At 51.1% G+C, this 12,464-nt stretch overlaps 1 protein-coding gene across 1 annotated transcript in view; it reads left to right on the forward strand.

The window, feature by feature from the left end:
• The first annotated feature begins 3,863 nt into the window (after positions 1–3,863).
• Positions 3,864–12,464, forward strand: part of PDE3A (phosphodiesterase 3A) — a 1,388,780-nt gene continuing 1,380,179 nt past the window's right edge. Inside the window, exon 1 of the mRNA XM_069628418.1 lies at positions 3,864–4,442. Within this exon, the coding sequence (XP_069484519.1) occupies positions 4,122–4,442 (321 nt within the window). The 5' untranslated portion in view covers positions 3,864–4,121. The remainder of the gene's footprint in view (positions 4,443–12,464) is intronic.

A 12,464-nucleotide genomic window follows, 5' to 3' on the forward strand; every position in this document is an offset into this window, starting at 1 on the left:
GAATCTGTGAAAGAGGTGAGTCCATCCGTCGAGCGAATGTCAAACCTAGGGTTCACGTGATACAAACTTGTGTAGGGCCTAAAAGAGAGGTGTATTGTGGTGGGGAGTGTGGTGACCAAAGGACCAGAAAGGACCCCTGCATGGCTTTGGCATAAAATCTTCTCAGTCTTCTTGACGGGGCCATCTGTTCCATCCCACAAAAAGGTCTGGGAGGGTCTAGAACCACGCATTACCTCACTGTACCTTTCACAGAGGAGAGAAAAATCAAGTTGCATATCAATATTTGTCCCACACACAAGGGCTGTCCAGCACCGAAATGCTAGGCAATTCTCTTCTGAACAAGTACCAGTAGCAGCCTAGGCACGTATTTCGGCCTTGTCGGGCCTCATCAGTGAGGTGAAGCTGTGCCTGGCTAAGCACAGTGAGCAAGGGGTCCACATCAGGATTACCCTCAGTAATTTAGGGTGAAACCCCAAGTTGTTAAAAATGTCACAAAAAGGTGTGCGAGCCCCCCTACCGAGAACGAACATGCAGTGCCAGATTAAACCCTCTTGGGGCCCCTACAGATTCGAAATGTCAGGATCCCGCTTGCAAATTATCTCCAAATAGGATTTTACTTTCCTGCGCCTCTTTATTTTGATCTTTGGTCACAGGTGGGGCCAATAGTCCGGTGCCTACTTGGCCTAATGGATAATCCGGCCCTACCAACACGAACACATAACCTGTTCCATGGGAAGGTGCCCACTCGAGAGAGTCTACAACCATGTTTTAGCTCCCTGTACAGGGTGCACGATATGCACCATTCTGAATGTACTGTGCCCTGCATACGTATTCATGATGTACAATTATTCGCTTGATTGGACGCACGCAATTGCCTCCGTGTCACCACATCCGGAAACTCAAGGAATCCGTGAAGGAGGTGAGTCCATCCCACGAGCGAATGCCAAACCTAGGATTCACGCGATACACACTTGTCTGGGGCCTCCAATAGAGGTGTGCTGTGTTGGCGGGTGTGGGGACCAAAGGAGCAGAAAGGACCCCCGCGTGGCTTTGGGGTAAAATCTGCTCAGTCCGCTTGACCGGGCCATTGTTCCATCGTGCGGGTTAGCATGGATTTTCCTTGCTTCAGATGATTTCCTGGGTCGGGTCAGTGATTACGTCACAGCACGCCCATGTGCTGCTCCACCCCGCTGTCAGCCCGCCGCACTTTCTGTTGGCAATGCTATAATTAACTTCCCCGACCCCGATCATGCGTGTGGTAAGTGACCTGTGTTTGGGGCAAAAACGACAGTGACAGCTGCCATACAAAGGAAGTAAAGCATTTGGTTTGTTTAGTTGGCTGTTAACGTATTGTTGTGAATGTGGAAAGTGCTTCCCACCACTGGCAGAGGAAGCCATTGCGGGACTCGTGCCGTTGCGGGCGGGCTGTTTTCAGGGCTGCGCCATGCCTAGGTTTCCACTACACGTCATACATAGTCCTGCACGGCGGAAAAGACGATAACGCATCGATAATTGATGACGTGCCAGTCTTGGGCATCTTGCCGTGACGCCGAAGGAACTGAAGAAAGCGCTGTACACATGCAGCCCTCTGGAGAAAGTTTCCTCTGTGTCATGCGTGTTACAAGTGTACATCAATGTGTATTAAAGAAACACACGTGTTTGTGACTTTCTATGAACGAACGAACGAACGACTAGACAACAACGAACAGATATTACAGTTGCCAGGTTTTCTTTCGTCGTTGGTGTTTTCTGTTTGTCCGCTGACTTTTTTGTAAAAATGCTGGTATTGTCATAGTTGGCATAACTCAGCTGGTGAATGCACCTGCTGCAAAGATGTGTGTGGGCAACACCCAGATAAGGCGAGTGAGTTGAATTAGCCGTGAGCTTTTCTGAGGCCAATACGACGAAAATCTTGAAGTTATATATGAAACACATGCGATTTGCAATAGAGTAAATAAATTCACAAGATTGTGTCCGCGATCACTGTATACGAGCGTGTTATCAACGGGTCTTTTCCACGGGCACTCACTCCCACTCTACAGCAATGACAGTGACTTCTCAGGGCTCAGCATTCGTTGGCGGAGCGTTTCCCAGTCAGGTGAGTGGAGGTGGCAGTTGAGGGGCACGGGCAGTGTAGGCTCAATACCAATGTGCTCTGCTTCGGAGGCCTCGTTTGGTAACAGTGCTATGCATAAAAAAACATGTCTGGATAACAACACCAAAAACAGGACTGAACACATGAGAAAATGAAAAGCAACAATAATGAGAGGACGAGAAAGCGCCATGACAGCAAGGACAAACAAGCCGGATCCAGTAACAAACACATTTGCACATGACAACAGAAACGGGCAAACTGGTATGTGGGAACGTGGCGAAGACAGGAAAATAGCGAGGCCACGAAAAGAAAAAGAAACGCGGGCAGCAGGGACAAAAGGGCTTGAGAAAAAAAAAGTGCTGAATGCATGGAACCGTTAGGAACACGACAAGATGGGGAGAGGGGGATTGGAAGAAAGCATTGCCTTTGCACGAGGATAATAACCCGTGCATGCTTGCATCCCTACCTTCATGCACAATAGTCATTTTAACGGACTGTTCTGCAGGGGAGTTGCTAGGTCTGGAAAAGACCCGGGGCTAAGCTGATGTCAGTACTGTTGGGATTGGGGGCTAGCTAGTCTTTTGGCTGTAGCTCCTGAGATTCTATCCAGGGCTACAACCAAAAGATCAGGGGCTATAGCCCCCATAGCCCCCCCCCCTCCCCTAGCAACGCCCCTGCTGTTCTGGATTTCACTATATTCTGCCCTGGCATGTAAGCATAAAAACCAAATGATGTGATCTGATTGAAACATATAAAGTGTATTATTTTCCACGGCTACGGCCTGTTGGCCCATATCAAAAGAGGGAAGAAGTTCTCAGTGTCTGGGACTATGGAGACTAAAATGACAGAGGAACATCCCATTGAAAAACACTTGGCGAATCAGGCAAGTACTAGTACTTTGGCCATGTGTGCCCTCCGCGCCACAGGACAATGGCGGTAGAGTGTCCCACAATTATGGAGTCAGCCCCCAGAAGGACGGACCACCACCACTCATTTCCCCAGCCCAGTGGTTTCCCACCGCTGGCTACCCAGGTGTTTGTTAGTACAGCTGCCATCAGCACTGGCCGGCAGAGTCAGGGATCATGGGAGTCGTAGTCCTAACCGGTGGAAGGGGAAGTCTGGCGACACTTAAGACCCGAATCGTGAGGCTTGGTTGGCAGAAATGAACTTCATCACACAGGAAAGGGAACTCTTTCTAGTAGAAACCGTGGTTGGCATTTCATAATGTTGAGGAAGTATGGAAAAATATGTTTTGTATTGAAAAAAAGCCTGGTGAGCACCATGTCGAGGCATAGAGAGAAAACATGACATCCCGAAAAATACCAAGAACCCAATGAAAAAGTGAGAAATAAAATGTGAAAGCATTTAACGCATTCTATAGAAAGTGTATAGAGAAAACAATGACCACACTATTGATGACACAAGACAAACGCGATGGTGGCAAAGGCCTCCATTTCGATGACCTTGGAGTGAAGAAATTAAGGCAAGGAAAAAAGAATGGGGGCAAGAAAACTCGGATCCGAAAAGCATTGAAAAAGGTTCAAAAGAACAAAATGCAAGCGTCGAGGTGTGAAAAAAGTAGGTGTTTTTAAAACGTAAACTAAGTACTGAGAGAATAGGGAAATAAAGGAGTGCTCCTAAAAGTAGTCTTTGGAGTCAGTGTTGGCTTTCCTAGCCCGGTGGTGTCGTTGTTTGGGGCTGGGCTTGTTTCGGGACTCTTTTGCCTTGGGCCGTCTCCGCTGGAACGCGCCGTTGTGCTTGTTCTGGCAGCACCGCTCTCCAGCAGCAGCAGAGCGCTGCGCGGGGCAGCGCTTTCTGAAGGCAGAAGTGAGCATCCCCCGGGCAGCGCCCGCTCGCTCGCTCCCTCCGCTGAGCCACCAGAGTGCTGCCTGCCGCTGGCGCTCAGTGCCCGCGCCCGCCGGGAGGAGGGCCTCTGGCTCCCCCTGGCCGCCGCAGGGGTGGTGCTGCGCTGCCTGCCGGCTGCCCTGCTGCTGTGACATGGCCAGTGCTGAGGCAGGGTGCCCCCATGCTCGCCGTCACTAGCGCTCTCAGGGCTGCCTCGCTCGTCTCGCTGGACAGGCTGCGGCTCGGCTGCAGGCGCTACCTCGCCTACCTGGTGGGCACCGTGGGGATCCTGCTGGCCAGGTACAGCGGTCGGCCGCTGCCCCCGCACGGGGCGCCCCCAGAGCCCGCGGCCGCCCGATGCCCGGGGCTCGGGGCAGAGGAGGAGGAGACCCCCGTGCACGGGAGGAGGAGACGTTCCAGCTCCGTGATCTTCGCTGAGATGTCCGGCGGCGGCACCAAGTCCCACCGGAGGACCTCGCTGCCCTGCATCCCACGGGAGCAGGTAAGAGAAACTTTCTCGCTAACTTTCCGAGCTGTCACTCTGCCCAGGAGGAGAGGCGCCTATGCAGGGGGGCCAGGTGGCCGGCGCTGCCTCACAGATGTGTGTGCCGGGAGGGGGACTGCCGGTCCTGCAGCGCAGGGGAGAAGTGACAAGCGCTGCCACACTCGGAGGTGGCAGCCGCACCGTGTAACCCGAGCGCGTCCCAGAGTCTGACAGATGTGACATCTGCATCGCGCGCTGCTTATTGTTTCCAGGCGCGGAGCCTGCACCTCTGCCGGGGTCCCAGCGTGGAATGCCCTTGTACTTTGTGCACGCTTGGCTGGGAGCGGTGGAAAGCGGACCTGCATGCGGCACGCGCGAGAAGGGAGCCCGGCTGGCTCTGTGTCGCTTGTGAACTTTTATTGTGTGGGCTGAAGTATTTTTGTTTTTTAAAGTTCTAACGTTTTTTGTGTATTTAGAGTGAGGCACACGTTGCAGTCCCCCTTGAAATGTACCGAACGGTGTGGACTTTTTAGAGCAGAAACGATAGTGCGTGTGTGTGTTTTCGGTAGCCGGAGGGCGGTTGATGACTGGGGTTATAGCGCTGCATGATAGTTCACTGTGACTTTCACTCAAGGCGCCCCACCCCGTCTAGCCTTGGTTACTTACTGGTTCTGTGAGGTTTTCTGTTTCTTTCCCGTGACTTCCCGTCATCCACAATCCCCGCGGAGCAACTTTCCGTGCTTGTTGCGGCCTCCCAATATTGACTCGTACCTGAACTTGTAGTGCGCATCCACTGCAATGTTGTTTCTCCTTGTTGGCTCTCAGGGTGTCCCTCACGCGCATTCTGGGACTGAGCCGCCCGGTCTGATGTGGCTTTGCCGCAGACTTTCCGAACGGGCCACGGGTGGGACGCCTCACGGCGCTGCCCACGGACTGGCCCCTCCGCTCTCCCAATTTATATTTCCCGTACTTTAACGGCCATTTTTTCCTTCTGTCTGTGGTGCCAAGAATATTAATCGCGCAGTAATGCAAACACCAAGGCCTGCAACGGGAGTGTCCAGGCAGAGTATTGTGTCCTTCCATCTTTTTTTTAGGATTTTGAGATGTTTAGGTTCAAAATGTTAATCGCTTGATCTTCTTCTAACCCATATCTGCTTTTTTTGTACTTTGGTGTATGAGTGGCGTTTATATTTTGTACTACATATATACATATGGTGCCTACATATATACATATAGCGGCCCCCACCGTGCAAATGGCAGCGACGGGTGGTATAATTCACACTGGCATAACATACCAGAAAGTCATGGTTTCAGGGTGGCATGGAGGGGTGGTGTCAAAAGTCACAATTCATGAAATGTTCGTCTTAACTGGGAATAAGTTCCTCTGCTGGCGATCATCTCATTTCAGTGACTTGCGGTTTGCAGTCGGCGGGAAGGTTGCAGGTCTGTGCTTTTGATGTAACACGTCATTGATCAAGTCATTCTCATCACACAGGAGAACCCCTCCGTGACATGTCAGCTTATTATTTGTAAGCGTATGATACGTTTGGGCATGTTTTGGCAACAGTGGCCACCATCTCTCCCAAGCTCCAAGCAAAGGTACGCATCCGCTGCACCTGAACTTTCTGGAAAATTGATATTGATATTTTATTTCTGTCGCGCTCGTACACAAGTGTTTCATGAAATGAAGCAAGTCGTTCAAGTTCAAAGTGGCCTCCCTCCCGGAGACGTGTCTATTTTGCCGCAGCTCTGGCGCACAGTATTGCTGTCCGGGACAGTGGGAAGGCTGTCCTGCTGCAGTGTGGCTGGAGGGTCACTGTTGCAGCCGGGGACAGTGAGAAGGGTGTCCCGCTGCAGTGCGGGTGGAAGGTCACAGTAGTGCTGCCGGGGACAGCAAGGAGGGTGGGTGTCCCGCTGCAGTGTGGGTGTAGGGTCACGGTTGCAGCCGGGGACAGCGAGAAGGGTGTCCCGTTGCAGTGTGGGTGGAGGGTCACGGTAGTGCTGTCAGGGACAGCGCTGCAGTGCGGGTGGAGGGTCACAGTAGTGCTGTCCGGGACAGTGGGAAGGGTGTCCTGCTGCAGTGTGGCTGGAGGGTCACTGTTGCAGCCGGGGACAGTGAGAAGGGTGTCCCGCTGCAGTGCAGATGGAAGGTCACAGTAGTGCTGCTGGGGACAGCAAGGAGGGTGTCCCGCTGCAGTGTGGGTGTAGGGTCACAGTTGCAGCCGGGGACAGCGAGAAGGGTGTCCCGTTGCAGTGTGGGTGGAGGGTCACGGTAGTGCTGTCAGGGACAGCGCTTCAGAGCGGGTAGAGGGTCACAGTAGTGCTGCTGGGGACAGCGAGAAGGGTGTCTCGCTGCAGTGCGGGTGGAAGGTCACAGTAGTGCTGCCAGGGACAGCAAGGAGGGTATCCCGCTGCAGTGAGGGTGGAAGGTCACAGTAGTGCTGTCAGGGACAGCGAGAAGGGTGTCCCGCTGCAGTGCGGGTTGAGGGTCACGGTAGTGCTGTCAGGGACAGCGCTGCAGTGCGGGTGGAGGGTCACAGTAGTGCTGTCAGGGACAGTGGGAAGGCTGTCCTGCTGCAGTGTAGGTGGAGGGTCACCATTGCAGCCGGGGACAGCGAGAAGGGTGTCCCGCTGCAGTGCAGATGGAAGGTCACAGTAGTGCTGCCGGGGACAGCAAGGAGGGTGTCCCGCTGCAGTGTGGGTGTAGGGTCACGGTTGCAGCCGGGGACAGCGAGAAGGGTGTCCCGTTGCAGTGTGGGTGGAGGGTCACGGTAGTGCTGTCAGGGACAGCGCTTCAGAGCGGGTAGAGGGTCACAGTAGTGCTGCCGGGGACAGCGAGAAGGGTGTCCTGCTGCAGTGTGGGTGGAGGGACACGGCAGTGCGGGTGGGGACAGCGAGAAGGGAAGGGTGTCCCACTGCAGTGCGTGTGGAGGGTCATGGTAGTGCTGCCGGGGACAGCGAGAAGGGTGTTTCACTGCAGTGCGGGTGGAGGGTCACAGTAGTGCTGTTGGGGGCTGCGAGAAGGGTGTCCCTCTGCAGTGCGGGTGGAGGGTCATGGTAGTGCTGCCGGGGACAGCGAGAAGGGTGTCCCGCTGCAGTGCGGGTGGAGGGTCACGGTAGTGCTGTCAGGGACAATGAGAAGGGTGTACTGCTGCATTGCGGGTGGGGGGTCACGGCAGTGCAGTGGAGGGTCATGGTAGTGCTGCCGGGGACAGCGAGTAGGGTGTTTAGCTGCAGTGCTGGTGGAGGGGCACGGTAGTGCTGCCGGGGACAGCGAGTAGGGTGTCTAGCTGCAGTGCTGGTGGAGGGGCACGGTAGTGCTGCCGGGGACAGCGAGTAGGGTGTCTAGCTGCAGTGCTGGTGGAGGGTCGCTTTCAAGTCGATGTGGGTTAATAATGACATTTCTAGGTCGGCATAATCAAATATACACATACATATATAGGTACAGGAAAAGCCGCTATTTATTTAACATGTCCCTTTGATTAAGTAAATATTACCACAAGATCCCGAGCAAAGTCATGAAAAAAAAAAAAAAACGGAAAGCTGACTCAGATGTGAGCTGTCCAGTGTGGGAAAGTTTCCACTTTCTGATCCGGGGGGATGGGAAGGAATGCGCTCCGCTTATAAATATCCCAGAAATGCTAGAAAATGTGTTATTTACATTAGCTCGTTCCAGTGGCCGAGTTTTCCCACTCTCGGCCACAGATGGACAGATTGGTGCATTATGCATCACGTGTGTTCTTTCTGTACACGGTGCACGTCCTCATGTCAACCCAGCGGCAAAGGGTCGACACGGTGCCCCGGCGCATCACCACTTCCGAGGTGGTCCATTGGACCACAACGAGGCATTTTTGAGTTCACCTTCTCGGCCCTTATGTGGCGAGCGGAACTATTGCTTGATTCCAGTATTTGAACCCCTTCGCATCCACACATGTTTCTGATCATCTCGACAGATGGAGGTCTACTCTCCTACCAGGAGACAAGCATCTTTCAAAGACTAGGACCGGAATCTGCAACCTGCGGAACTCCAGACGTTTTGGACTATGATTCCCATGATCCCTCACCATTGACTAGGATTGCTAGTGCTGATGGGAGTTATAGTCGGAAAGTTCTGAAGACCCAAAAGTTGCAGTCCCCTGGACTAGTAGACAGTGGTGTAACTCAAAATGTGAGGGCCCCCCCTGCAAGCTCTGCTGAGGGCCCTCCCACTGCCCCCTCTCCCTGCTGGGCATGGGCAGCATGGGGCCGCCTGCACAGCGGGGGCTCCGGGGCCCCCGTTACGCCAGTGCTAGTAGATCCCACTGCCCACACACCATCTTTCCAGATCCAAAGTGGAAAAAGTGTTGTGCAGGTTTCAAGAGCCAGGATCGGTTTTTGTCTAAATCCACACATTAGCGCCTAGTGTGGTGATACAGGAAGACAATCTTTTTCCACGCGAGGTGGATCAAGTGAGAGAAGGGGGGGGGTGCCTGCAGCTTCCCAGAAGTTAACTGGAAATAAGTGCAAACATGCAAGTGAAAGTACAGTTGTTTCTAAAGGCATGCACAGCTTTTACACACTGGCCATACGCCGTAACCTGCAGAATCCCGCACATCACAGATTTTTCACTCTTTGTGATCTTGGCTTTGTGTACCCCCATGTTTGTTTAATTTATCGTATTTATATTTTTTTTATTTTTGTCATAGAAATAGATCACCCACCAAATTTAAAGAATGGCTGTATTCTGTCATCCAAAAACATGGACTGACTTCCAAAAATCTGGGCTAGGAATGATAGGACTTGGATAAAAATAACTTTTTTAGGGAGTAAAAAAGTGAGTCCCATTCCCAATGGGAATATGTTATAATCCATTAAAAACATTTTAGCTGTAAAATATAAATATTTTTGTAATACTTTTTTGTTGTTGCACTCTAGTTATTCATACACATACAATATACAGCTTGACCTCTTCGGATTGGGCAGTAATAATCCTGTGGCTCAACGGGCACTCCTGGTCCAAACCTATCCATGGAGCTGTTCGGTGCGAGTGGGAGGCCGGTCCCCTAAGTGTCTATCCACAGAGCTGTTGGGTGAGAGCGGGAGGCCAGGCTCCTATGTGTCTATCCATGGAGCTGTTGGGTGAGAGCGGGAGCCGTGCTCCTATGCGTCTATCCACGGAGGTCTTGGGTGAGAGCGGGAGGCCAGGCTCCTATGTGTCTATCCACGGAGGTCTTGGGTGAGAGCGGGAGGCCGGTCTCCTATGTGTCTATCCATGGAGCTGTTGGGTGAGAGCGGGAGCCGTGCTCCTATGTGTCTATCCACGGAGGTCTTGGGTGAGAGCGGAAGGCAAGGCTCCTATGTGTCTATCCACGGAGGTCTTGGGTGAGAGTGGTAGGCCGGGCTCCTATGTGTCTATCCATTGAGCTGTTGGGTGAGAGCGGGAGGCCGTGCTCCTATGTTTCTATCCACGGAGGTCTTGGGTGAGAGCGGGAGGCCAGGCTTGTGTCTATCCACGGAGGTCTTGGGTGAGAGTGGGAGGCCGGTCTCCTATGTGTCTATCCATGGAGCTGTTGGGTGAGAGCGGGAGCCGTGCTCCTATGTATCTATCCACGGAGGTCTTGGGTGAGAGCGGGAGGCCAGGCTCCTATGTGTCTATCCACGGAGGTCTTGGGTGAGAGCGGGAGGCCGTGCTCCTATGTGTCTATCCATGGAGCTGTTGGGTGAGAGCGGGAGCCGTGCTCCTATGTGTCTATCCACGGAGGTCTTGGGTGAGAGCGGGAGGCCAGGCTTGTGTCTATCCACGGAGGTCTTGGGTGAGAGCGGGAGGCCGGTCTCCTATGTGTCTATCCATGGAGCTGTTGGGTGAGAGCGGGCGCCGTGCTCCTATGTGTCTATCCACGGAGGTCTTGGGTGAGAGCGGGAGGCCAGGCTCCTATGTGTCTATCCACGGAGGTCTTGGGTGAGAGCAGGAAGCCGGGCTCCTATGTGTCTATCAACCGAGCTGTTCGGTGAGAGCGGGGGCTGGGCTTCTATGTGTCTGTTTCCTATATTTTGCTGAGAGAGAGAGAAAGAGAGAGAGAGAGAGAGAGAGAGAGAGAGAGAGAGAGAGAGATTATAAGGCTTTATGGTGAGTGTAGGAAATCAAAACAATTAATTGCTAATAACCTTTGACTTGTGTGACGGTTTGGCTGAAATTCTGCAGCCAATTTTGTATGCCATCCCCGAACCGACTGAAAAGTTGGGGAAAGATTTGTTAAAAGATAAAAAAGTTATTAAGAAAACAATAAAACACGTTTGGCCTACTCCCCATTCATTTTTCAATAGACAACAAAAAGAGACATTTTTGCTCCACTGCATAGCCTAAACCGCTGGACGGATTTGGAGCAGGTCCGAAACAACTTGGACATGAAGGGTTGCCTTTCGATCCTTTTGTGGATTGAGGTTATACTGTCCAATAGTTTTTAAAATATTTGATGACGAAGGGGGAGCCCCATTCTCCCAAAATTATAGATATAGCCCCAGGATGCATTGCGGTGCTGAAAAATATACAGTGGGCATGAGAAAACAATGATATATCAAAAGCCTTGAAATTCAAGGAAAACAACTTTAGTTGAAGTGCAGTTAAACTGAGTGAACTTAAAACAACAAAAAACTTGAAATTCAGCACATTGGGAAACTCAACCGGCTTAACTCAGCACGTTCCCGTTGCAAAGCCCAAGAGCACATATATATTATAAGAGAAGGAATTTAAAATGCCATACAAAATGGCATTATGGGGGAGATCAACGGGAATGCGCCATGTTAAACCAGTCCTGAGTTTCCCAATGCACTGAATTTTAAAGTTTTTTTGCATTAAGTTTACGCACCTTAACTGCACCTTAACTAAAGTGTTTTCCTAGAATATACGAGAGCAGCCTGCAGAAGCAGACAAGACATTCTGGGTAGTCTGGAGAATGTATGGAAGGGATATTTCAAGCGTTTTTGTAAATCCATGTTAATTATCCGTTGTTTGCTGTACATATCCGAAAGCTCCTACCACAAGGCTGTCGACTAAACTGCACTGAAGATCGCTAATAAGGGTTAAACTTGTTCAACTGCCTGCAGCCTTGAGAACAGGCTTCCTTGGGTGCAAGAAACTATGTATAAAATGACGCTGCCCAATTATCTGGAGCGAAAGGTGTTCATCACTTGGGCTAATTTGCATGCGCATCATGCTCTGCTCTTGTGGCTCTGAAATGGAGGTGAAGTCCCAGTGATGGTTACTGGGTGGTGCTGTGGGCATTTATGGTTGGGCGCAAATTGGTTATTCCACATATTATATCACCCGATATACATCTTTATAATGAAAATGTAATAAAGAATTAATATATAAGGAAAATATATAACTAAAAAAATAACAAAAATATGTGTGGGGCGGGGTAAAGGGTTCAATCCTGTGGGGAAATGGTTTGGGTGGGTTTTTAGCTGGGGAAAGAGGGAGATGGGGGGACCCCCCCCAGCAAAAAAAGAAAAAATAATTGTTCTGGTTTGTTGTTATATAATTTTTGTTATATGTGCATTCTAGTAACATGATTCGGTATAAAGACATGTAACCATATCACCCAGAAAGCATATTATCACTTTTTACAGTCTGCATTTCAATAATCAAACAAAAATGCAAGTATGGTTCCTCATGACCCTCCATCTGGACACGAGAACAAGACCTGCTACCAAAGCTGCATCTCCTGGGCTGAAAATGTGAGAAAATGTCTTCCATGATGACTTTCTCAGGCGAAGTTACGTAGCACAGACCATCCCCCCACTAATCTCTTGCTTAAGAGCAAAACGAAATCTGTGTTCGGCCAGAATTCAGTTCCCCATGGGTTTCAGGAGGCCATGGGTAAATGTTTCTCTTCTGAACAGCTTTCAAATGATGTGAAAATCTAGACCGTGCACGTCCTGTATCAATAACAAGATTGCAAAAAAAAAGAGCTCTCTGCGGCTGCGAGACTGAGTGCGTCCTGTGTGAATTAATCAGCACACAAAAAAGGCAATGTGCAGGTTTTTTATTTTAGGCCAAGG

The sequence above is a fragment of the Ambystoma mexicanum genome, chromosome 12 (genome assembly GCF_040938575.1).
Source record: "Ambystoma mexicanum isolate Mex_15411 chromosome 12, UKY_AmexF1_1, whole genome shotgun sequence".
In the NCBI taxonomy this organism is placed as follows: Eukaryota; Metazoa; Chordata; class Amphibia; order Caudata; family Ambystomatidae; genus Ambystoma; species Ambystoma mexicanum.